General features: G+C 46.5%; 1 protein-coding gene across 1 annotated transcript in view; it reads left to right on the top strand.

Annotated features, from left to right (window-relative positions):
• Window positions 1-205: 205 nt before the first annotated feature.
• LOC144931718 (intermembrane lipid transfer protein VPS13B-like) overlaps window positions 206-27,763 on the top strand; it is a 301,466-nt gene continuing 273,908 nt past the window's right edge. Inside the window, 4 exon segments of the mRNA XM_078855932.1 lie at window positions 206-426; window positions 2,120-2,283; window positions 3,545-3,688; window positions 22,950-23,079. Coding sequence (XP_078712058.1) covers window positions 2,137-2,283; window positions 3,545-3,688; window positions 22,950-23,079 — 421 coding nt within the window. The 5' untranslated portion in view covers window positions 206-426; window positions 2,120-2,136.

Genomic DNA, 27,763 nt, shown 5'->3' with positions numbered 1-27,763 from the left:
CCCCACCATCACATTACAAACCGCACACTGCACAAGCGCGTACGGGCGTTTTGCCGCATCCCATTGGCGGTTCGGGCACCCCCCCCACCCCACCGTTGACCAATTGGTGAGCGCGCGCGCTCGCCCCGGCGTCGCCAGCCAATAGCGAGGCGCGTAGCGGGCGGTGGGCGGGGCAATCGCGCGCGTCCGCTGTAGGGAATGTGGAGGCGTCGTGCTGGCAGGTTCGGGGGTTGTAGGAGCCGCGCGGTTTGCCTCCCGTGGAGAAGCCGAGGCCCGGGGTCCCCCTCGGTCCCCCTCGGTCCCCTTGACCCCCCCACGGACACCCCCACACACACACCGGGTCGCCTGGGGTCCTCGGGCCCAACTAGGGGCCTCGCAGACTCTGCTGCACGCAGGGCTGCCTGCTGTCACGCGTCTCCCCGCGAGGTCAGAACCACGCACGGAGGTCCAGCGCGCTCGTTCTCGCGTCTCTAAGGCGTGCGGCGGTGGTGGCGTTAGGGGGTTAAACCCCGGGTCTGGGGTTAAAACCGGGTCTGGGGTTAAACCCGGGTCTGAGGTTAAACACCCCAAACCCGGGTCTGGGGTTAAACCCGGGTCTGGGTTAAACTCAGGTCTGGGGTTAAACCCGGGTCTGTGGTTCAAGCCATGTTAGGGTTTCAAGCCATGTTAGGGGTTAAACCCGGGTCTGGGGTTGAACCCGCTTTAGGGGTTAAACCCGGGTCTGTGCTTAAACCCAGGTTTGGGGTTAAACCCAGGACTGGTTCAAGTCAGGTTTGGGGTTAAACCCAGCACTGTGGTTCAAGCCAGGTTAGGGGTTAAACCCGGGTCTGTGCTTAACCCCAGGTTTGGAGTTAAATCCGGGTCTGTGGTTAAACCCAGGTTAGGAGGGGTTAATCTCAGGTCTGAAGTAAAACCCTAGACCGGCATTAAGTCCCCACGTTGATAGTCTAATATTCACCATTTGGTTGTGGATTTAATTTAAATCAGGGGTTGGTGTTTAAACCCTGGAATTGATGGTATATTGTTTAACCCAGGAGTTTGTTTTAAACCAGGGAGTTATGAGTTTTGATAATACTCAAGGTTAGAGGTTACATTTGCATTTGGGGTTAAATCCAGGGATGATGGGTTTTGGTTAAACCTAACGTGGTTATGGTTAAACATAATGTTTGTTTAGCTCAACCCAGGGTTGGTGATACATCAGTGGGGCTCATTTCTAGAGGTGATGGGTTCAGAGTTCTAGTTAAACCCAGAAATTTGGGTTAAACCTGCATGTTTTGCTGGTCAGCTAAGGTAGGGGTTTGAGGAGTTTGTGTGAAACCCATGGCTCATGATTGTGGCTAAGGACATCTGTTCAGTGTTTCGTCTAAAACCGGTTTTTATTATTGAAGTAAGCAGTTTGAGTTAAAGCCTGGTGTTAAGAGGTTTATACCGGTAGGAACAACAGGTTCCGCACTGCCCACCAGGGATTATTTGTCTGTCGTGCATATTTGTATGTCGTGCACGAATGCGCTGTCCAACCACGTTCCTACCTGCCCACTCTGAAGGAACGTGTTTCAGAGGTAGGCGTCATTAAATTTCGATTTAAAGCTTTCGTGACTGCAGGGATTCATCTTCTTGGTTCTTTCGGTAAAGTCACGTAGAAGGGAAGTAATAAAATAATAAAAATAAAACATATTATTTTATTACTTCCCTTCTACGTGACTTTACCGAAAGAACCAAGAAGATAGGCGTCATTAGTTACACAATGTAAATGAATAACAGGAAGCATTCGCATTGCCATCACCTGAAGGGTCACATTTGACGTGGGACATTTGTTGACCTAGACCAGATCACATAATTTCCCCCGGTTAACCCAAATAAGGGTTTATCTGCCCGCCCCTGCCCTAAATCAACGTTCTGAACTCGTCCGGGTCCTCCCTTACGTCAACTCAACCTTAAATTAGTACCCGGTGCGCTGTGTACACATTGGCACTGGATAGATGTACATATTGTTTGGACCTGGCAACACCACTCCACTCACGTGCTGTGTGCTGGCCTTCATAGATGCTAATAACACTTACCAAAGCACTATATCACTAAACACTGGGTATTGGTGCACTTTGTGTGTGTGTGTGAGCAGCGAGGGCATCCGCCAAGATGTTGGAGACATACGTGACCCCCATCCTGATGTCCTATGTTAATCGCTACATCAAGAACCTGAAGCCCTCGGACCTGCAGCTGTCTCTGTGGGGCGGTGATGTGGTACTCAACAAGCTGGAGCTCAGGCTGGAGGTGCTGGAGCAGGTAGGCAGTGGCACCTGCATGGCACATGGCTCACTCGAGCACCTGGTTATCTAAATAATTCGTACATTTGGTAGAAACGCGCCATTCTTAGAGTGCCAGGGTATATCAAGAAGCTTGTTGTTTTTAACAGCGTAGTCTGCCAACAGGAAGCGATGTTGTGTGGTGATTTTTTCTCTCAATAATAATGACATTTATAACACGCCAGATTTTGCAGACAAGTCAACAACTCAAGAGGCGCGGAGCCAAGCTCAGGGCCTGCTGGAAAGCCCTGACCAAACAGATAGAGGCCTCTAGATGTTTCTTGGAAGTCAGAGTGCATTTGATGTTGCGGATGCACACAGGGGTAGAGTTCCACACTGAGGAGGCAACAGCAGCGAACAGACGTGAAGCTGGAACAGCTCGAGAACTTGCGATCCGAAGCAGTTTGAGTGACGCTGCTGCGTAGGGCTCTACCATGAGCTTTAGTGCAAGGCGAGAATAGTGTAGCGAGGTATGGTATGAAAAATTACATTTGCAAGTAATTTTTAAAATTTACTAAATATTTGAGTTGCGGCACCACACGACCTCATAATTTTTCGAATACCGTCACAGAATCTTTAACATCCATCGCGAAGCCGATGGCGCGTCGTATGTTATGATTAATAGGAATGCATCCGCAGTATCAATCGATGTGGTACGTCAGGCTCGCACCACAACAAGCACCAAGAATGCTACCAATCGGCTGTTTCACTGCCCCGTGTCTCGCTCCGTTCTCTACGGTGCATTTGTTCTGTACATTAGGGCTGTCTTGTACTGTAAAGTGTGCCCGTGTACCACCGGCCCAATTCAATGGTGGGGTATATTCGTTTTCTTAAAACACCGTTATTTCCGTGAAGGTCAAATTATGCCAAATTACAGCTCAAAATTGTATTTTCGACTACTGAGCGATTCATATTGTATTAAAAGACTCATAGGTTAAATCAAGGGTATGAAGTAACTTACCAAACACAAGAACATACTTGGTCTGGAGGTGCGGTGGAGCAGTACTGTTACCGCTCCATACAATACAGTACTGAGACTGATCGGGTGGCACGTGTGTTGCTGCACTACTTCTGTGAAACTACTGGACATTTAAATTTCGATTTAAAGCTTTCGTGACTGCAGGGATTACTGGACATTTTTGAACAAAGATCTTCATAGCTCATCGGATTCCTCCAGTTTAAATCGAGACTGTGACACGTGCGTTGAGTTTATCCGCGTGTCCGCCTCGCGGCCCCTGTAGGAGCTGAAGCTGCCCTTCACCTTCCTGAGCGGCCACATCCATGAGCTGCGCATCCACGTTCCGTGGACTAAGCTCGGCTCGGAGCCCGTGGTCATCGCAATCAACACCATCGAGTGCATCCTCAAGCTGAAGGACAGCGCTCAGGTGAGCAGCGCAACGCCGAGACACGGCGCCGTTTGTCCTTGCTGCGAATTGTACTCGGAGTAATGATGTACCCATCTACCCCCACCCCCCTCCCCTTTTCCCGTGAATTGATGAATTGCTGCAATTCTATCTGAAGAAAAGGAATTAATTCATGGCAATGCTTGTGAATATGATCCAGTATAAAGTCCAAACTGGAATATAAAGTTGTGTTTGCTATTAGGGACTTGCCTGATTGAAAGCCGCCCAAAATTATCGAAGGGCTGCCAAAAACGCCAGAGGCATAAACCAAGGGAAAAAAAAACATGACTGGCATACTGACAGCTGTCAATGAAATACTTCTGAGGACACATGAATATTAGAAAAGTTACCTCACCCATGTGTATGTATGATTTTTTCTAACTTGTTTTTTTTACCTCCGTATTGTACTGTCCTGTTTATACGATTTTATTTGAATTGTATAATTTATATGATGTTTCTCCTTTGTGTCATATTTTTGTGTAATATTGTCTTTACTGCCTCTTTCTTTTGTATGGCATATTTGTCCTGAATAGTAACTAAACGGTAAGAGGAGGGAAATAAAATAAAATCATCATAAAAATCACTTCTTACATAGTTTAATGTGTTAACTGCGAACCTAAGACTTTATTTTAATCAATGAAGGTATGAATCGTTCCTTTAATTTGTGCTATAACCAAGCAGGCTTGTTTGCCAATAAAGCTGCCACCCCCCCTCTAAAAAGCCTAACCAGTGTGATGAAGTATGGTCAACAAACCCCATAACCGATGCATTGTGGGGAAGCTTTCATCTGGCAGTGGATTGGCACAGGGCTGAAAGTCGCTCATTGCATTTTGCAATTATAACAAAAAAGCAATGAATTCGTCTGTTGAATCGTCATTTAAGAAAGATGGCCTGTCTGTCGCCTGTGATATCTGTCCCTGGGATATAGCGCAAGAAACACATGGCGTTTTCAGTGCAGGTGTATATGAAATAAATGTGCCTTGTATGTCTAGTGACACCGACGACTGTATGCTGGGAGCCTCTTTATTACAGTAAAACTTGGATTGCGAGCATAATTCGTTCCGGAAACGTGTTTGTAATCCAAAGCACTCGTATATCAGTTGTGATCACGTGACGCTCGGCAGACAAAGACGCTGTCGCCTCGACAGACCTGGTTTCACCTGAGGACGGCTGCTTGCGTTGTGGCCGAAACGTCGTGAGAATTATTTTATTATGTTTTATTTTTATTATTTTATTACTTCCCTTGTACGTGACTTTACCGAAAGAACCAAGAAGATCTGTCAACTCTGTTTCCCGCTTTCCCCCCCGTTTGAATCTTTCCAATCTTTTTAAACCCTGCCTCCCGACCGATCATCGTGGAGGTCTCTTCCTGCCAACAGGAGGCCTTGGCCTACTTTTTTAAAGACAGTTCGGCTGCACATTGGCTTGGGGCGAGCGCTTCTTATTTTCGGTCATTGCATATAAGTATTGGGATGCCCCCGTGGTGTAATGGTGAGCACACTCGACTAGCAATGCAGAGGTCCGCCAGTTTGATCTCCCAGCGCAGCAGTTGAAACAACGGGAAAGTTTGTTACATCCTACTCCTACCCGCGCCCCTGCCTCTTGTCAACCCAGCAGTATGCATCATACGATAGGTACACCACGGTCGATTGGAGTGCTACCACCTATTCCAAAACGTCCGGCCGGTGGGGGATATTCAACCAAAACGCGGTCTAGAGAAGCTCCCTAGAGCCTCCTTGAATGGGGGCCCCTTCGGACAACAGTGGCGTGAGCAAAACGTTGTACGGCTGCACCTTTACGCGCACTGTTTATATACCAAGCGCATTCTTGAGACTGGGTTACGCCCAGGGGATGGTAGCTTTTACTTAAACTCAGGCATTGTGCTTATGTTCTGTTCGCGCTTTCGTTAATATATTTGGATGTATGTTTAACTTCTTCCGTACCTCATGTAGCCAGTGTGTGTATTGTTGTTGTGTGTATGAATACGTTTAAAAGAAACATACTAGGTATGTTAGTGTTTTGAAACTCTCACTTAAGTTTCGATTTAAAGCTTTCGTGACTGCAGGGATTCATATTCTTGGTTCTTTCGGTAAAGTCACGTAGAAGGGAAATAATAAAATAATAAAAATCAAACATAATAAAATAAAATTCTCACGACGTTTCGGCCACAACGCAAGCAGCCGTCCTCAGGTGAAGAAACAGAGCTGTCATTAGGACGCTGTCGTGAGAAGTTTATTTAATTATGTTTTATTTTTATTATTTTATTATTTCCCTTCTACGTGACTTTACCGAAAAGAACCAAGAATATGAAACTCTCACTTGTTTTTATAAGTCACTTAAATATAGGGTGTTGTGTTTTTTCAATGGAGCGTGACATTACTTAGCGATACCTATTTGTCGATATATTTTACCCACAGCGTTGTGACGTGTTCCCCGAGCGTAGATACATTTATATAAATACGCGGTAATTAAGATGAATTTGCTGCCGTGTAAGCAAGTATACATTTGTTAATAACGTTTAACAAATTGATTTTTACCAAGCTGCAATGCTGGCTAATTCTCCCAAATTGGGCTGAAAGAATGTTTATTTTCGTAACCGTTTGTGTAATGTACAATATTTATTTTGCAATGCACTTAATTTTTTTTATTTATAAATTTATTAACAAAAATATACGCGTTCCGCAGAAAAAATATTCTGTTTGGCAGCGGTTTTCTTGAATACTATATATATCAAAGTTAAGACTAATTCAATCTCTTCCCATGGTCACTCTTATTTATTTTCAAATATTTTTTCTTGATATCCTCTTAAGGAAGTGGAAGTTGCACGTGAAATAGAAATGATGGAAAATACTTGGCACTTTAATTTTACACTCGTCATTTGAAATCGAATCTTATGCTCATAATGATGTAAATGGGTTATATGTCAATAATAGGATAATGTCACATTGAGGCTAATGGTGAAGAAGAGGTGCTAGTGTCCACACTTTACACCACCACACGTGACCTGCCATTCGACTCGCTGCAGAGTACTTATTTATGCTGCTGGCTGTACAGAGGCCCGTAGGGAGATTTAAGAAATGTGCCAGTTGTTTCAACTGCCATGCCAGGAGATCAAATTGAACTGGCGACCTCTGGATTTGCAAGTGCAGCGTGCTGACCATTGCAACCACGGCAGCATAAAAACCAACGGAAGCAATCAGAAGTAAACAAAGCGGTGCATCACAAAGTCAGCAACAATACAAATGAGGTGGGAAAAAATAGGAGGGAACGATTAATTCATTTCTAAATTGAATCGCGGTCCCCGCATCGCGTCAATTCTTCCCGTTGCCACTCTGGGAGGAGAATTGTTGCATTGCATGCCTACTGGTTATGGTTGTTGAGTGAGTGTATTGTGGTAGCTCTTGAGGTCTGGGTCAGGTCGCTGTGTTGGCTGTCGCTGCTGTAATTATGTACGTTGAACTGCTTTCGCACCATACATAGCCAACCGTGCTTATCGGAGCTGCTGCACACACACACACAGGTCCTTGACCTGAGCTTTAAAAACCAAACAACAAACTCCACGGTGGGTTTTGCAGTTCAAGGTATCTCGTGCACACGCGTGTTGTATGCACGGTTCAAATATTGATTCTGTCATGGAGGTGGTGATGTATGTACATGCACATGCCCAGCCCTTTTATCAATACACCGCTGGATGACTGCCTTCCCATCACTGTGTGGGTCATCGGGTCTATTGGATCATACTGCACTGCGGTGGTTAGTGTCGGTTGGTGATAAGGGGGGAACATAGATGTAGATGCAGATGCAAGTACAGTACAATATTTGATTTACCATGGCCACGCAGACGCTTATGACAACCTGGCGTGTACGGTAGCCACCCATCCAAGGACTACCCCGGATCAGCTCTGCTTAGCTTCTGAGATTTAGGGTGTATTCTGGATTTTTTATTTTATCATAGATGGTGATGTAATCCTGCACATTGAGCACCAGAGCTGAGATTTAACCAGCCTCTTTAGATACTGTAGTCCCTTTTAATTTGAAGTTCTGGTGGAGAAGCTCTGCTTATGTCATCACTGTCTGATTTAAATTATTTGGCAGCAATTAATTGATCACCTCGAACGCACGCGATACTTACATTATATCGCCCGTCTATAAATTGATCATTTTACTTACGGAGGAGCGATAGTGCAGTGAGATAGAGTAGAACAATCCTCTTGATTGACATGGTCTTCATCCAATAGTAAATTCACAAAGGGAACATATAGTCACATATCGTCTTGAATCGAATCTCAATCCACGAATTGTGACAATTCATTATGAGGCACCTACCAATCATTCAATCAATCACCAACCGGCATTACCTAACACTCCTAAGCCTTTATCATTGAGCATCAGCCACGATCAATCCACTGCTTGATGAACACGTGCCCAAGCTGTCATCATTTTTTAACGATCCTGTGATGTAATAATCCACGGGCACACAAGCTGATTTCATCGCTTCATCTCCCTGCCGGATGTCCTCCTGGGGCAAGCCTGAGATGGCATCTTTTACTTTGCTTGGGGAGGAGTCGCGTGTGCTACCACAGCATGCCGTAGAGTGAAACTTACTAGCAATTCTATTCTTGGTTCTTTCGGTAAAGTCACGTAGAAGGGACTTTACCGAAAGAACCAAGAATATGAATCCCTGCAGTCACGAAAGCTTTAAATCGAAACTTACTCGCAATTTTTATTTTACCAGGTAAGGCCCACTGAGCTATATAGGTATTTTGTCAGAAGCAACTTGGCCACAAATGATAGCTCAATGAAGTGGCTTATCACGTGGAAATTTATATCAGTCAAATACTCTTAAACGCATGTTTCTAAATGTGGAGGGAAAAACCGGAGGACCCAGAGAGAAATCCATGCGACCCCGGAGGAAATGAGAACACGCAAACTCCAAATATACCCGTAATCCAGCATCATCGAGCAATTCTCGCGAATTGCCCGATGATGCTGGATGCAATTACCAGCGAAACGTCGTACTCAAAAATTGTAAATGTTGTGGTTTCACGCTTCAACACACAGTGAACTATTTGTCTTTTGTCAACGGGACACTTCTTTACTGATTGGCCGTGTCGGGTGGTGGAGGGTTACGACACATTTATAAATAACGCGATCTAAACCCAGAAACGTTGATTATGAATTATCCAAATATACAGGCATCGTCAGGGTCGGGATAGGATTCTTGTTATGAGTGCCCGACCTTATTACAGACCAATTCAGACCTTATTGGCCATCCCGTGCCCCTTATAAATCTCAACGTTCATCCTACAAAGTCCCATCACAGGGGAGAAACACAAACAAATAGATAAGAACACTTTTTTTTGCCCGTATTGTACGCCACATGGACCTGAAAACCCAATTTCCCTGTGCAAGATTACGGGTAAACCGTATGGGTTGACACGGTATGGGAGCAAACCCACGAGCTCCTGCCTACCAGGCGAGGGGGTTAACATCTCGCCTCCACTGGCTGCCCCAAGTGACAATAGACAATGGACCGAGTGCACAGTCAGTGCAGCGAATGTGGTGGGTGGAGCCGTGGGCAGTGATGTGCACTGTATATTTGTTTAGTGGCCGCTACCACTTCTCTTTGTACGCCGCCTTTCATGAGGGCCATTCCGTCATCTCCAGTGATGTAATTTCCTCTTGACTCTCATGTGCAATGTGCTGACATCATAACTTGATAGCATTATCACGTGTTTCTTTTGCCGCTAGTTCAGAAGGGCTCTCGGCTGAGACTTTTGACAAATACTTATCATCGTGTATTTTTTTAAAGTATGCTGTTATTTTTTTGAGTTTTGCAAGGCTCCTGTTATTTCAAGCCGACATTCATAATAGTGGCCTGTTTGTGCACCTTTGCAATTCCATGCGGTTGCAAGGCCAGTGGCATTGACGTCATTAAAAGTCACTTGGTCAGGGGAGATTAGAGGGAAATGACTTTGGTCCCAAATAGTTTTTTTTTTAACGTACAAAGAGCTCTACAACATTGGCCCACGTCTGGTAATTATATAGGATAAAATATAAATTTCAGTAAAATTATGTTTCTTGCATGGCTTAATCCGGCATCTGCCAATGACCAACTCGCCCGGAATGTGCTCGATATCGTAAGATCGCCAAAGCTCGGCAGGGTTGAACCTGTATTTTAAACATATTGATGCAGTGGATGGGTGACCACTTTGCATAACCCGTCTTACAGAGGCTATGTGGAGGGCAGCAAAGGTAAATGCCACAACATACATTGTTACACTATACTTCTATGCCACCACACCTTCACCAACCCACGTTGACCAGTGTGGCGAAGTATGGCTAATTAGCCCGTATGATCCTAATGTGGGGATGCACTCGTCCAGCAGTGGATTGACACGAGGCTGCGTGTGGACAATGCAGCTTCTCAACGTGTCGCAGGACTTCAAGGAATTGAATCGTAGTCCAGTTAATTGTCAGCAACGGCGCGTCCCGCGATGGACAGTGAAATGTCAGTCTTTTATCCATGATCCTCCCTTACAATGCAGTTTATTGCATCATTTAATACCATTGCATATTTCAATTCAAGTGTTCATATATGCGTTACTTTTAACCAACGTTTTGTGCCATGTGTGAATTGAATGTTTGTACGTGTTTAAATGTGTGTCTTCCTGTGGGGAGCGGTGACCCAGTGGTTAGCACGCTGTGCCATGAACCCGGCGACCCGAGTACGATTTCCGCTCATGGCTAATACCAGTGACGAATATTTGAACCGGTCTTAGGCCTCCCCTCGGTCGACTCAGCCTCAAATGAGTACCTGGTGCAGTGTGTAAACATCACCACTGGGGAGACAGGCGGCCGGACGTGATGCTGGCCACCCACCCCCTCGTGTGCCGTGCCGGCCTTCATAGGTGCTCGCTCAAAGCACTTGCTCCTACAGTCTGTTAAGCCTATACAGGGATCTGTGTCTTCCTCAGCTAATTGGTGAAGATCCTTAAACTACTCTACAGTGGTAGAGCATTTGAAATTTGTGCCGTTTGAGCGAGGGTTACCACTCCGTACGCATTTGGCAGCCAATCCAACAGGACATGGTGCAACACCCTAAATATTACCGTGAAATACTGTACAGTGGTAGAATATGTTAAGCATCTTGACACATCTGAATTCGCTTCTAGTTGTGATATAAACGTGGATAAATTCCGGTTTCCTAAAATGATCACCAATGAGGTCGAAGGAATACCAAACATTTAATTGAACTGCGGTGGATATTTGTTTGGAAAAAAACAAAACTACCTATGGCTGACTGCCCCTTTTTCTCTGTAAAATTAACATCGCCGCTATTTCCGTGCAGTATCTTCAGATACGGTTGCATTTAAAACGGAGCAATATAAACAATATAAATCCACGCTGCGTTGCACCGTGTCCCTTTGAATTGGCTGGCACGCATACGTAGTGGAATCCCTCACTTAAACGGCAAAGATTCCAGCCAAATACTGCTCCTTCATCAGCAAATTGTTTATCTTAACCCCCAAGGTTCTGCTGGGCTGCTGTCACGTGGATATCTCTGAAAAGTCCCTAAAAGCCAACGGAGAAAGCTTGTACAGCGGCAATGTGTCTGGCTTTCACCCCCTGCTCCTAAGCATACTTGTTTGTCTGTTTAACATTAAAATGTGGTGCAGGAATTGAATTGTTTCATGGCCAGTAAGTCTGTGGACTTTCAATGAAAAGTTCCGAAAAATACATACATTATAATTTACATACATTTGTTTAATATGTCTACATAAACCCAGCCAGTGTGTTTTATTGTTAACGTTTTTCAAAATATATGTTTTATTATAAATGCGGGCAGTATTCCAAAATAAATATTACCTAATTTGTGTAACTTAAACAAATAGATTTTCTTTATTTATGGCAATTTAGAGTCCGTTTAGACATCATTCTCGAACAAGGCAGACATGCAGAGTAAAAGCTCAATGCTTGTGATGTTGATGCAGGTTTGAGTTTGACACAGTTGTGGTGTAAAACAAACATTACTTCTCCATTCAAATTGTTTTCACAAGCCTCAAGCTACACTTTTGTAAAAAAAGTATAAGCATAGTACGCAATTGTTAATAATACTAATAATCTATAGCCCTTTGTTAATCAACTGTTGGATGTAAGCCTACCCAAGTTGTACCTCCTTGTGGTGCCTGATGGCAACGTTGTGGTGGGCAGTACTATGGGGATTGGCCTTTTCCCCTCATGGCGTTTGTAACCACCACAGCAGCCAAATGGGGGCTTTGGACGGGTGCGAGGGGCTGGTAACCCCTCCACCTTCAATTAACTACCACTAAATTACGATGTAAAAAACTTATTAAGCTTGTGCCGGAGGCCCTGGGGGGACAGGCGTCAATGACGTCTCCAGGCCAAACCCCATTTGGCGGAGCCAGGAGACTGAATCCTTACCCTCGGGGCTCCTCCTGAAACAACAAAAAGCCACTTCGGATGACCACTTGGAATGTTCGAACGCTCACTGCGGAGGAGAGGCTGCCACTCCTCTGTTGGGAGCTGGACCGGTACCGCCTGGATCTCTGTAGTATTCAGGAGGTCTGGTGTACCGGCTCTGGCTCCTGCCACCATGAGGGGTGGACAGTCCTCTACTCAGGGCAGGAGACTGCCAAACAACAGGGAGTGGCTCTTCTTCTGAACAGAAGAATGAAGGGGGCGTGGGAGCGTGGTGGTGAGGTGTGGGAAGCTGTAAGCCCCAGGCTACTTTGGGCTCACCTTCCCATCAACCAGAGGCGAGGAGTGGTGGTCGTAGGTACTTATGCCCCTACCGAAGACGAACATCCGTGGAGGGATGTAGGCAAGGCCGATGAGTCAGATGCCTTCTATGACCTCCTGTCACAGGTGCTGGCTAAAGTGGCCCCTCGGGATAGTCATCTTGTTGGGTGACTTCAATGCCCGAGTTGGTCATGATGCTAGCACCTGGTCTGGAGTGATTGGAAGACATGGGCCAGATCAGCTCAACAACAACGGTAGGAGGCTACTAGATTTTTGTGCATCCCCTGGGCTTGTAATTACCAATACGCTGTTCCGGCATCGGCGCATCCACATATCATCATGGATGCATGCCAGGTCCAAGCAAGAACATATGCTGGACTACATAGTGATGGAACAGCGGATGCGGGCCCATGTCGTTGACACCAGAACCTACCATGGAGCTGACCCATTGACCATCGACATGTCATCTGTAAGATGCGCCTGCCATTCTTCCACTGCAGTGGTGGGTGTACATCCAGTACCCCATGCAAACCCATAGTGGCATGGTCTCAGCTAGCTGATGAAAGTTGCAAGCGAGAATTTCATCATTGCTTGCGGCTGGGGTTTGCATCGTCCCCCGCTCCTCCTAATGTCGAGGGGAAATGGGCGAGGTTTAGGACTGTGGCTTATGCAGTTGCAATGGCTGCTTTGGGTACACGGTCCAGACCTCCTCAGAGACCCTGGCTGGCAGTGGAGGTGTTCAGGTTGGCTGAGAAAAAGCGACAGGCCCACTCTCATCGTCTACAGCATCCCACGTCAGAGAATGAGGAGGCTTACCGCAGCCTTCGCTTGGAGGTTCGGAGAGCCGTGAGGCGCTGCAAGGATGGTTGGTGGTCGCGGGTTGCTAAGGAGATGGAGTCTGCGTCAATGGCCCGCGATCACAAAGCGCTCTTTAAGTCCATAAAAAAGTAACCTGCAGCACCACACCTATTACCATCATTAGGGGAAAGAACAGTGATATTATCTCCGACCCCCAGGAACAGATTTGCAGATTTGCTGAGCATTTTTGTGAGGTCCTGGGGGAGGGGAAATCCCTCAGCCTGGAAAACACCGTGGGACAAAGTGGGGATGACCCTGCTGAGGCTGCGGTGCCTCAAGTATTTGAAGAAGTCACCTCCTGTAAGTGGCTGGTTGAAGTGCCATCTGTTGAGGAAGTACTGAAGGCGATCCAGAGCCTGAAACCAGGGAAGGCACCGGGCAGAGATGATCTCCCATGCAAAATGCTGAGGGAGGGTGGCGTTTGTACACAGACTGCCCTACAAGACATCAAAGCAACAGTCTGGACCACTGGACGGGTTCCGCAGGATTGGAAGGATGCCCTGGTGGTCCCCCTCTTTAAGAAGGGGGACCGCACAGACTGTAACAACTACAAGGGCATCTCACTCCTCAGTGTGCCGGGAAAGGTCCTGGCAAGGATTATTCAACATCGCCTTGCCAGGCACGCTGAAGAGATGCTTGCAGAGCCCCAATGTGGTTTCAGGAAAGGGCGGTCCTGCACAGATGCCATATTTTCGGTCGGTCTGCTACAGCAGAGGTGACACGAATTATAACAAGACCTACATCTCTGCTTTATTGACCTGACCAAGGGCTATGATACCATCAGTAGGCCTGGCCTCTGGGCTGTTCTTCGTGCATTCTGAGTCCCTTGACTCGCTGCTCACGATCATTAAGGACCTTCATGATGGTGAGCGGGCCCGGGTAAAACTACGTGGCCAGGAGTCGGAGCCATTCCCTGTTCACTTTGGGGTGCGACAGGGATGTCCTCTGTCTCCCACATTATTTGACATCTATATCGACCACATAGTTCGTGAAGCCTTCAATAGCCGTACCGGAGGAATTTTCATCTGGTACAGATACAATGGGAGGCTGATCGATGCCCAGGTGCGGTCAAGGAATGGATCCCTGTTGCTCAACCATGTTATGTATGCCTATGATCTGGTAATTGCCGCTCATTCAGAGGAGGAGTTGGAGGCGCTGCTGCTGAACCTGGAGCTTGCCACTAAGAGGTGGGGACTTACCATCAGTCTACTAAAACTAAGGACCTGCCTGGGTATTTTGTACCATCGCACACACCACCCCCACAACTCCCAATTGGTGGTAGGGCAGTTGTGGAGAGAGTGGAGAGTTTCCCATACCTGGGCAGTGTGCTCATGACCGGCTCCGGTTTGACAGCAGAGGTCTCGCTCCGAATCAGTTGAGCGGCATTATCTTTTCATCGGTTGCGTAACGCTGTGTGGAAGCTACCTCGTCTGCCGCTCCGCACGAAGTTTCAGATCGTCTCAGCCACAGTCAATTCCCTCTCTTCTCTACGCTTGCGAAACGTGGACACCCCTAATGGAGCATCTTCGCCGGTTAGAAACATTTAGGCTGGCCTTCCTACGATCCATCCTGGGTTTAACCAGGCTGGGTTGTGTGAGGAGCTCACATATCCTTGAAAGATCTGGACAAAGTCCCATCGGTGAGCTCCTCCGGCAGGCAAGGCTGCGTTGGCTGGGTCATGTAGCCCGCATGTCCAGCCACCGCATGCCTAAACAGCTTTTGTTCGGCCGGATCGAGGGGGCTAAACGGGCGCAGCACGGGCTAGAGAAGAGATGGAGTGATGTGGTACAGGAGGCTGTGGAGCTGAGTGGACTTGCCGATGACTGGTACCAGCGGTGTCAAGGTCTGTTGGGCAGGCATGGCATCCTGTGCATGTGACACACGAACCTGAGTTTTTACATTCGTGGCTCTGTTTTTGTAAGTAATTTTCCTTTGCGGCCCCGCATGCCCAGACCTCTTGTGGAATAGACATTTTCACGTGTGTGTGTTTGTGTATGACTTGCAGATCCGTCAATCTCCATCCCCGTACCTACGACATTCTGTGTTACTCTGTTCAGATACGGGGTCATCTCGTTCGCAATGTTCAATCACCTTTTGAGAACAAAGTAAGAGGCTCGTTAGAAATCAGCGGGGTGGGAGGAAACTTCCTGCGTGTTTCTAGCGTTAAACACGATGGCGCCACTCCGCTACATTGTCAGCACCAGAAAATAAAAATGTAACAAAAAAAAATTGTCGGAAAGGAAATGTCTGGTTGGAGTTTTGCAGGTGCTTGTTTGTATCGCGTTAATTTGTCCTGCGCGATCGAAGCCTGTGGGTACGTGTGTCTGAGCGCGAACCCCAAAACCCCGCTTGATTTGGAGTCCGTTAATGAAGCTTGTTTTCGCGTTTGAGGCCGAGAGTCTTACAAATTAGCCTCTCCGCTGGGGCGCACGGCTCACTCCAGTGCCGCAAATTAGATTTCCACAGCGGTTTTTCGGGAGCACACTGCCCGCACTTCAAAGCGGGTTTTTTGAAAATGAGCCGCGTATTTTAATACCGCCTGTGAAAAAAGCCCCGCGCTTGAATATGCGTACGCAAGTATAACGTGCGATATTTTCGCTCCGTTCCTTTGCAGAGAACATAAACATTCTTTGTTGATGAATGTGAACCTGTGATGAACAAGCACAAAATTTGGATTGACCAAATAAAAAAGGTAGCTTTACCTGGAAATAGTTTCTCCTTTTTTACGTTTGACTTAGGTTTCAAAGATATACTATTCTAAAAATACACGGAGGTGTTTAGATTACTCCGTCCTGCATTCAAGTCATGTTTAAAATGTTCACATCGAAAATACAAAAAGTCAACATGCCGCTCAGAAATAATAGAGACGTGAAAGGGAAATTACTAAGAATGTAATGATGCATTGATTGACTACAATTGATTCTAGTTCACGATACATCAATCGAACTGTGCTTGTAATCATTGATTACACCATGTAACACGATTTTTGTCACTGGGTAGTAAGTGTTATTTTTTAATTGCTTAATCCTGAAAAGTATAGAAAATGGCTATTATTCCCCACAAACTTTGCTCTTGTGACCAGGACTTTATGTGAAGGAATGACACAAATGCACACCACGTTTTCTCATTGAAAATAGGTACATTTCAAGATATCACTGTTCTGGTCACAAAAGTAAAGTTTGTGGGGAATGATAGGCATTTTCTGTAATTTTGAGGCGTAAGCAATTAGGAAATAACACTTACTACCCAGGGACAATTTTTGTTTGTTTGTTATACAGTGTTAGAATTATGTATGATTTAAGGCAATAAAATGTTTTTTCATTCTAATTTAGCACAAAAAAACCTGTGGTAATAAAATAGAAAGGGTTCGGTGAAAACAACGCAAATGATTATAATTACTTATATGATCGATTCTCTACCCCCACATGAATGCAATACAATTTACAATCGAATCGTTGGTGGTCTTGATTCGTTGCTTGCCTATCAATTATTGCAGAGGTTTAAATATTTCCTTTAATTTTGGCGAGCACGTACGGTGATTGGATTTCTACCTATGAAATTAAGTTGTAATTTACACCTCTTTTTTTTCCGTTCCAATGTTGAATGACGCCTTTAGTCATGGGGTCAGTGCATACTGGTGGACTTGGAGGGGTCCAAGTCCGATTCGGAAATCAAACGCTGGGTTCACAGGGCATTGCAATAACCACTACGCCACTGCTCCATCCACATTTGTATCGCGTGTCTCAACATCCCAGCGCGATTTCGCGCGCTTATTGATTAATTTCCTCTCGCCGACTTCCGTCACACTTCATTGAGAGTGGCAGATCCCAGGGTCCATGGCGCGCCGCGCGCTCACCAATTGCGCCATCGCTCCACCCGCGTTTGCGATGCATCGCTTAAAAAATAATAATCACAAACGCCAATTTGCGTGCTGCAGATCCAAAGGCGGGGCGGGGCCCCCCTGATGGGCTCAAGAGTGCCGTGGAAACGTCGGGAACGTGTGAACGGCGCGTTCCAGCAACGTTTGTTTTTGGCCGCGGAGGGCCGAAAAAAGCTGTTAGCGTGTCGCTTTGCGGCCACCGTGCTGTCTGCGTGAGAATAATCGCGGAGCCCCTTTGCCCGTAACATCTGGCTTTTGTCAGGGAGCATTTTTAAGAGTGCGATGCTCGGGCACCACTGGGGTCTATTAAGCGCGTTGAGGGGCCTGGCTTCTAATACTTTCCACAGCCCGGTGTACGTCTTGCAGGGCGTTTTGTTATATTTGACTTAGTGCGGTGATACTTTTTACGACAAACTTGAGCATTGCTCTGCATTAGAACCGTGGATCGCTTAAATTACGTCTCCATCTGAAGGTGAGGTCTGTGCGGTGACTTTGGGGGAAGGTTAGGTGGGGGGGGGCAGTGGTTTCATAAACGCCTGTCCATCACTGTACAAAAGAGCAAACACGAATGTTATTTTTTGGGGAATACTTCACATTTTTCAAAGTGTTTTCACCATGCGTCGTTTAGCTGCACGTCACAATATTGACTGTGCTCTGCTTCATGTTACATGCAGTTTTCTAGCTGTAGGAATATTCTCAACACACTTGGAGCGAGGCATGCGAAAGAGAAGTTGTCCAAGGGAATCCTGCAACATAGCCGTGGAGACAAAACGATGCTTCATCCATGATCAAAGTGTTTTTTGTTTGTTAGGTCACATGAATATAAATGTGTCGTTTAATCCGCCACCACCAGACACAGCCAATTAGTAAGGTTTGTCACGTAAACAAAATGTGCCAATTAGTTACTAGTGGAGAGTAAAACCCGCAACATTTACAATTCGAGTACGACGTTTCGCTGGTGATTACATCAGGAGATTATCCAGAATTGTGAAGAAGTGTATATTTACGCGATCTAACCTAAAACACCTTTATTATGGAGAATATTGGTCACGAAAAGCCTACGTGTCAAACCAACGATACGTTGATCCGACGACTTAATGCTGATTGGTGAGGCTTGCGATACATCGCACATCTAAACAATCGAAGTTTTAAAGTTTGTGCAAATGGTAAATAATTGATGTGCGCATGTCTATATTTGGGTTAACGAAACTGTGCAGAAATAAAAGCAAAAACGAAAACAGCACGACAAACAATACGTCTTAAACGGGTAAAATAATGCGCAAGTAATCGATTCTTAAATCGAGTCGTGGCCCCTGAATTTCAACAATCAGTTGACTTTCCAACGGGGTGCGTGGGCTGTGATAGCTGGTGAATCATCCCACTCCTAAACACAACCCTAATCATGCCAATTGCTAAATTATTTATTCTGTAATCCATACTGATGTTTATTCTGATAATAATGTTTAGTTTTACATAGCGTCATCGTTATCTCAGAATCGGGGTGTGTGGTGATGCTGTGTGGTGACGCTGTGTGCGGTGACGCTGCGTGCGGTGACGCTGTGTGTGCTGGTGACGATCGTGATGGCAATGCTGATCTAGAAGAGGCGACGAACCATGTGGATTGGGGTGCCCATTCTCAGATGAGAAAGCTCGATGGAGGAAGTTCTGGAAGGAACGATGTTGAGAAAAATAGGCCAAGCGACAGAACAACAAAGACGTTGCTTGCCGAATTGAAGAAGGCACGGAGTCTATAGAGTGAAAGGAAGAAGAATGTCAAAGATCGGACAATGTGGAGGGACGTCATGGGACCTCCTTTTCCAGTAGCAAAATATGAGAATAGGTTTTCCCCTTTTTTCTGGCAACGAAACAGGTGTTAAGATGTTAGAACACCAAACGGAAACCTTTTACAAGGAATCATGTCTCATATTTTGGTACCGGCAAAGGAGGTCCCATGATGTAGCTGCTCACCGGCGGGCCCTCATTACTCTGATAGTGGCTTTGTCTTTGTGCTGTGTACGCCTTTTGGCGTCCTCTGGTCTAACACCGTTTTAAGACGAGGCTCAAAAGAAAGCTGTCTCTGGTGTGGACCAATCTGTTTCAAGGACAATGCAAATATTATCAGAGTATGTTTTTTGTTTGCATTTTGACTACAAATATTGTGGTTAGTGCAGACATGATTCCTTGTAAAAGGTTTCAGTTTGGTGTTCTAACATCTCAACACCTGTTTGTTGCTATAAAAAAGGGGAACAACCATTCTTAATGTGGAGGGAGTTTGACCCATTGACCTGCCATTGAGCAGTGGGCGACAGAAGAAGTAGGGCAGAATATAATTACGTGGTTTTTTTTTGGGTTAAATCGCGTAAATATCAACGCGTCGTGAACCCACCACCACCTGACACAGCCTATTAGTAAGGTTCGTCACGTAAACAAAACGCGCCAGTTAGTTCCTGCTTCGGCACACCGGTTGTGTGCTCTTGAGAGTAAACCCACAACATGTCCCATTCGAGTAACTGCGACGTTCCGCTGGTGATTACAACGACCAGCTTTTAGATTTGAAGCTTTCGTGACTGCAAGGATTCATATTCTTAGGTTTTTTCGGTAAAGTCACGTCGGTAAAAAATTTAAATTAATAAAAGTAAAATTAAATAAAAATCACGACGTTTCGGAGGCAACACAGCCACGACAGCTGTATTTACTTGATACAGCTGTCGTGGCTGTGACGGTTCCACCTGAAGACGGAAGCTTGTGTTGCCTCCGAAACGTCGTGATTTTTATTTTATTTAACTTTTATTAATTTAAATTTTTTACCTACGTGACTTTACCGAAAAAACCTAAGAATATGAATAACAACCAGCTTCATTAGGCAAATTTTTCCAGAATTGTGAATAAGTCTAAAACGGAGCACAAACCCTCCTCCTCGTCGCATAACCTTCAACCCTCGTCAGAGGCCTCTTCCTGCGACTTAACGAGTGCCCTCCGTGTACCGTTTCACCACGTCAGAATTAGCCAATTGCCCTCTGTCAACAAGGCTCGCAAGCTCTGCAGCCCGGCTACACGTCTGACTGTTTCTCTTAATTTATTTATTTTCGAACACGCTTCCGAATGTTTTTCATGCGTGTCATCCGACATGTGTTGTCTCAGATGTCATCTGCTGGGTCCAGTCAAGTAAGTTCTTCCCGGCACGTAAGCCCCGCTGTTATCGTTGGGCGCTGCGCTTGTTCGCATTACGTTATGCGGTGCAAAGCTTGCCCGGTCACTCGTCAGTTCACGGCTAGCGTGAGCGTGGGATGTCGTGCGGTTCCACGCATATTTTGTGAAACGAATTTCGAGTAGCTTAGTATTATTAGGGTAGGGCTACAGCATTCACTGTTGTACACCTTCGATTATGACTATCCGCACCTCGGATTAGCACGGTTTGCTACGTACGGTGCAAAATAAGTTCAACATGCATGCTTACAATTAACAATGGTTGGCTAAGTACGGTGCAAAAGAAGTTAAACATACATATATACAGCAGTGTGGTGAAAGTATGGCCAAACAAACCCTGTCACTGACATGGCACGAGGAGGCAGAAGTTGATTGACGAAAGTCTGGAAAGAAAAGTATTTTATAAGATGTAATTTAAGACTTAATAATGTCCTCATTGTAGAAGGTAAGACTCGAATTCATCAGCATATTGCCCCCAAATGGACAACGGCTGAACGTGTGCAGAAAAGCATGGAGAGGTACATGCATGGTATTACGTCAAGAGGAAAACTTGGATCATGGAATGTACGCTACTGGCATCATATTGACCCTTTCCTGTTCCGAAATAAATAGTTTAGTTTGGTTTTGTAGATTAGTTAATATTCACAATGTGCACGTTAACAGGAGGAAGCCTGAACGATGCCACCGGTGAGTTGCCGTTATAATTAGCGCAGTAAACTTTTTTTGCTCGCCTACCCTGCTGTGTCAAAGCCCTTCCCTGGCCGCCCCCCCCCCCCCCGACCATGGTATGTTAAATCATTCATTTCTGCAACGCAGCGTTACGGAATGGAACCTTAACCTAATTATAGCAAAATATATAAATGTAATTGCGCAGGTGTCAGTTTTGGTGCTGGCGCGCGTGCCGAATTTGCCGTCGATCCGATTTAAATCTCGAAAATGAACGATTCGAGAAGGACGCCTGCCGCATTGCACTCTACGCAGGTGCTGCGTTAGTCGCTTGCTGCACTCATGGAATTCGAAATGATCGTGATCTTCAATCGCCGTGCTCGGTCCACTGCTGGATGAAGGGGCTCCTCAAGCCGTCGCCGTATCTCAGGGTCCCGGGATGTAGCGATCTGCCGAGCACCTGCACACGATTTGATTCCATGGTTCCATCTCCGCGCTTAAACGCCTTCCAATGATAACATGCATTCAAACACCCGTTAACAGTGGGATTGTTAAGAGAGCTTGTGATGTATGACATACGCTTGGCTCAGTCCCGGTGTTTGGCTGGTTGCTATTTATTACGGGTGTGAGAATTCACACTGCACTTTTTGGGATGTATTCATTTGTCACGGTGAAGGTTAGAGATTCAATTAAAGAATCGATTTTTGATTTGGCATCGTGGTGAATGTAGTGGCTTCAAGTAACCGGAGAGATCACTTACAACGTACAGAATATCGATCAAAAACATCGATTGTCACAAACGCGATTTGATCCGTGTAGTCTAAGCTAGTAGAATTGATATTAATCAATAAATATATGCATCATTGCACCATTCATCGATTAAAATTGATTCTCATGCCAACGTTGCACGCGTCAAATCATTTGCATTATAATTGATTATTTTCATGTTGGGTTTTTTATTCTGATTGAGAACAAGTGATGGTGTTGAGGGAGATGGAATCCGATTGAGAGCGAGTGGTGGTGTGATCAAAATGAGCATGGTAATGGTGGAAAATAAAATGTAAGAATGAAAAAATATACTCATGTGTTGAAAATCTGGTCATACTCGCAGCAGCGGCTTTTTGGGCTATCCATCGAACAAACACAGTCACTGCAACGCACACTTTCAGATCCACTCCCGCGGCCGTCTGGAACGCGCTTCCTTCCGATATTAGGAAGCCACTGGAGCTGTGCACTTTTTAATCCGGATGAAATACTAATTTCTTTTTAACTGCGTTTTGTGTTTAGTTTGTTGTCCTTTCCCTGCACCTCCGATTAACACGGTTGGCTACGTACGGTGCGAAAGACGTTCAACATACATACATCTAACGAAGAGCTTTTTCAATCGGTGCATATCACTGCGCTGTCTGGCTGCCATCTTCCATGGAAACAATGGGCAGCGCTTAACCCGATCCACACCACCGAAGAAAATAAAAGACCCTCCTGTGTGCGACTGTGGCTGCGGACACCAAAGCACGGAATGTGTAACTTCCCACTGCCCCAGATATAAATGTGAAGGCGGTGTATCTGCAGTTCACAACTCTCAGACAAAGTAATTGAATTGCTAAATCACGTCAAACGGAATCGCTCATGGGTCACCTTCATTGGCCATCGGGAAATCATCACAATCACCTGTTATGACAAGGAGATGGAATCTGATTGAGAGCGAGTGATGGGGTTAGAGGACGTGGCATCTAAGAGTGTGTGTTGTCAGAGCGCCGTAACTGCCTTGTCAGCGCCGTTACTGTCCCGCGACCGTCCTACGACTGTGCCGCGGCTATGCCACGACTTTCGCCTGACGGTGTCACAACTTTGCCGTTGCGTGCGCAGGACGCAGAGGAGAGCAGCAGCTCGCACTCGAGTCGAGCCACGCTGAGCACCGAGGGATCGCGCTCTGCCAGTCGAGCCAGGAGGCAGCAGCAGCAACAGGTGACAGCTGCAGATGCCGATCTTCCGCCAGGTCAGTGCGCCCCTCGCACATCTCCACCACGCTCGGTGGGATCGCCTCGCCGGCTTGGTTCCTTCCAGCAGAGCGGTAGCCACCTGGTTATGATGATGGCGGTGATGGTGGTGAAGATGACGGTGGTCGTGCCAGCAAACTCGGGCGGCCCGGTTCATGGTGCTATGCCAGGGGGTCGGCAACCAAAATAACAAGAAGAAGAAGAGCCATTTTTTTCAAATTTTGTCATTTTTTTTTATATTTAATGAGCCACAAGTGCACGCGAATACGGGGACGGCTGTGGTCCTCAATAAATTACGTCACGAAGCTGTTCCTTAAAGAGCCGCATGCGGCTCGGAAGCCACAGGCTACCGACCCCTACACGACACGCTAACCCACCGTGCCAGCGCTCCACCCCGATAATAATAATAACAACGCCGCTTATCTGTCGAGGAAAACCCCGCCGAGTACCCATTAGTCTTTCTGAAACAGGGCCCTACGTTGCAATGTCTGCGACGTGTGGGAGGTGATCGGAGCACCAAGAGAAAATCGACACTTGCGAGGAGACGACACTCAATGGACCGTGCACACGCGCTCATGAATATATTTTCTGTTCCGCCACAGCCTGGGACGCCTTGGCAGACACCCCCCGAGAGGGGATTTGGGGGTCCTGCAAATTTTGCTTAGCGCACAACCGACGCTTAGCTCCCAGAGTTCTGGATTCTGGGCATATGACACAAATTCCCAGCCGATATGGAATGCCCACAGCAAATGCATTCGGTGTTATTTGCACAATGGTGTGTTGTGGATTGACGTATTTAGATAAGTTATGAAAAAAACTTTTAGTTTCTGTAAAAAATGATCTTTCTAGATAGTTGTGGAGAGTGCTGCTCCTTTTTCATTTGCGACGTTTCGTCTCCAACGTCGAAGGCTCCCTGAGGCAGTATACAGTACACTGTCTGAGGGTACAGTACACTGTCTGAGGGTACCCTACACTGTCTAAGGGTACCCTACACTGTGTAAGGGTACAGTGCACTGTCTGAGGGTATAGTACACTGTCTGAGGGTACAGTACACTGTCTGAGGTACAGTACACTGTCTGAGGGTGCAGTACACACTGTCTGAGGGTACAGTACACTGTCTGAGGGTACAGTACACTGTCTGAGGGTACCCTACACTGTCTAAGGGTACCCTACACTGTGTAAGGGTACAGTGCACTGTCTGAGGGTATAGTACACTGTCTGAGGGTACAGTACACTGTCTGAGGTACAGTACACTGTCTGAGGGTGCAGTACACACTGTCTGAGGGTACAGTACACTGTCTGAGGGTACAGTACACTGTCTGAGGGTACCCTACACTGTCTAAGGGTACCCTACACTGTGTAAGGGTACAGTGCACTGTCTGAGGGTATAGTACACTGTTTGAGGATACAGTACACTGTCTGAGGTACAGTACACTGTCTGAGGGTGCAGTACACACTCTCTGAGGGTACAGTACACTGTCTGAGGGTACAGTACACTGTCTGAGGGTACCCTACACTGTCTAAGGGTACCCTACACTGTGTAAGGGTACAGTGCACTGTCTGAGGGTATAGTACACTGTTTGAGGGTACAGTACACTGTCTGAGGTACAGTACACTGTCTGAGGGTACAGTACACTATCTGAGGGTACAGTACACTGTCTGAGGGTACTGTACACTATCTGAGGGTACAGTACACTGTCTGAGGGTACAGTACACTATCTGAGGGTACAGTACACTGTCTGAGGGTACAGTACACTGTATGAGTGTACAGTACACTGTTTGAGGGTGTAGTTTGCTTCTTTAGGATGCAGTATTACTGTCTTTTTGGATGTAGCATTTCTCGTACGACAATACAACCTTGTTTTCCTAAATGCATCTAATATTCAGTGTGTGCACACTTGCGCTGGACATTGACACGTCATCTTTCATTTTAACATCTGTTGCGCTGCAAGCATACGTGTTGTACAATTACGTACATGCACACGTATGTTAGAGCACCTATTTTTGTCATGCTAGCTTCTGCTAGCTGAAGGAAAGAGGTGATTGCAAGGGGGTGGTGGTGGGGATATAGATGTCATTGGCCCGTGATCGCCTCTTGACCGTGCTCCCTGTGCCCTGCACGTAGCATATCGTGCGCTCTGTTCAAGCGTGCGGGTACCGCATGGCATGTGTATCGTGTGTGCTTATGCGCCATGTATGTATATCCCTTTGTCAATAGACTGATTAATGAAATGCCGTCCGCACAGTGTTACCGGTCATGAGGGTGGTTTGACCATACTTGACCACACTGGTCAGTGAGGGTTGGTGTAAGGTGAGCTGCGGGGTGGTGGACCGTATGTGTGTGTGATGAACTTCTTTCGCGCCGTACGTAGCCAACCGTGCTAATCGAAGGTGCAGACCACGACTGGCTTTGACGTGATTCTCCGCCATGGCCAGGAATCAAACTCGGGTGGATGGGTTTCATATCTGGGTGTGCTAACCGCTGCACCGCCACCCCCCCCCCACCCCCACGTGTACGTTCACAGCTAAAACCGTGCATGCTGGATTGCAATTTTAATTCACCACGTTTTTGTGCAAAACACAATCGGCGCGCGTAGCAGTGTCAGGTCGCATTTATTTCGATCGCCCGGACATTGCTGGGATTGTGAGGGGCACGAAAAGCTCAATAATTGTGGACGCAGCCACGATCATAATGATTCACGGTGCGGTGTGGGCGATGAAGGTTCGCTTTCACAATTCGTCCCCGAGGCGCTGACCCTTCACTTGGACCGCACGGAGTCCCACCGGCCAGGCCTGGCCCGGCCCCGTGGCTTGTTTTCCTAGCGCCTGCTGGTTGTTTGCATTGCCATGGTGGGATAGTGCGAGCATCTGCTTCCAGTGAAAATTAACTTGTCACACGCTTTGCTTAGCCTGTGACGCGTTTCTGAAGTGCGCGCGGGTGACGTAGTGTCTTTCGTTGTGCATTGGAAGGGGGGGGGGGTGGTGGTGGGTTTCGCGACACGTTATGCGTTCATTTGTTTTTAACCGAAACGTGCCCCCCCCGATGTTCATTGCGCAATGGGTGTCGTGGAAGAGACCTCTACGGTGAACTTGGGCGGAAATTGTCGTTTTTTTTGGCAAATGTGTCGTGAAATCATCATATTGAGATCGCTCCGTCCAACACGATTCCGGTTTTGCGTGTGTATTGATTTCAGCGTGTAGAGCTAAGATGTAGATTTATAACCCTACCATATAATAATATTAATAACGCTTATTGTTTTATAGTCTTTTGTAAAACTACCATTGATTAAAGGCCCCCTCCCCATGGCTTTGTTGCACCATACTTGACCACGCTGGTCAGGCGGTGCAGGCTGGTGGGAAATTGAGGGGGTCGAGGAATGGCCCACATGTCACTCGCCACTGATGGTTAGCCGTGACTGGGAATGGGAATCAAACTCAAGTGGGCTGGGTTAATATCGTGGTGTGCGCTAACCACTAAGGCCACGTGTGCGTTCCACCCGTACCGTGTAATCACATTGAATTACAGTGTCGAGGTGTTTACTGAATGAAACATTGTGTTCTAAAAGCTGTCAAAGAAAATCAACTGCAACCCGACCGAGTTGTCAGTTAAAATATAATCTATTAGTAATGCGCTGCGGTTGCTTAAATCATACTAAATGGAATTATTTTTGTGGGTATTGCTAAGCAACTATAGTTATGAAATGCAATCTTGGTTGGCGTAGTCTTCACGTGCACACAGCCAACCCGCTCGCAGTTTTTAGTGCAACTTGATACAAGTAGTAAGTTGCAGAACTTACATTTTACTCTGTTTTATACAAACCCTGATATCACACTGGGGTATTGAGAAATTCACACACCCGTTGAGATACCGCGAGAGGCGCTCAAGAATTTACTTTAAAATTATATGTTTTCACAACATAGCCAAGTGAATTAGAGCATTGAACGACTGAAGTTTTCTTCCGCGTAGGTTTTATCGGTTGTATGTTGAAGTTCTTTCACACTCTACGTAGCCAACCGTGCTTATCGGCGATTCCGGGGAAGGACAACAAACTGAACACAAAAAGCATTTCTAAAGAAATTCGTTTTCAAATTACAGTCGTACACCTCTCCGATGTGTTTCTCAGTTGTAGCGTGTGTTGTTCGGTGTGATACATAATATCTCCTGTGCTGGACGTCTCAAGTCCCCCTGGAAGCTATAGAAGCTCTCAGCAAGTGGAGTCGAACTTTGAACTTCACACCGAACGATGCAGGGGTGCAACCCGAAATCACGTCAAGAGAAGCTGACCTTTGCGGAAAAAAAAATCACATCGATTTCAATTCATTGAAGGACGAGCCATTTGGCAGCACGGACGTACGAAATTAACATCGACAGAAAGGGAAAAAAATGATTACTTTCGTTTATTTTTAGCGCCGGCTCTAGAGCCGTTGATTCGGCGCGATTCATTGTGTGTGAGAAAGTCGGTATGAAGGGTTTGAGCTGGGAGGCTTTGCCGGTGGTGGGGGAGGTGGGGGCTTGGAAGAGCGCGTTTGAGCGGTGGCCCCGGGGCAAGAGGCCGCGCGATCGGTGATTGACTCGCGGCCCCGGGCGAACGCTAGCAGCTGGGCTTCCTCCTGGCAGCAGGTCATGTTTACTCTGAAAATTTTCAGAGTTTTCGGAGAGGGCCCGGAGGAGCTGACTCGATG

Source organism: Lampetra fluviatilis, chromosome 4 (genome assembly GCF_964198595.1).
Source record: "Lampetra fluviatilis chromosome 4, kcLamFluv1.1, whole genome shotgun sequence".
Lineage (NCBI taxonomy): Eukaryota > Metazoa > Chordata > Hyperoartia > Petromyzontiformes > Petromyzontidae > Lampetra > Lampetra fluviatilis.
Note: the sequence above shows the minus strand (reverse complement) of the source record. Positions and strands in the feature narration are given on the sequence as shown.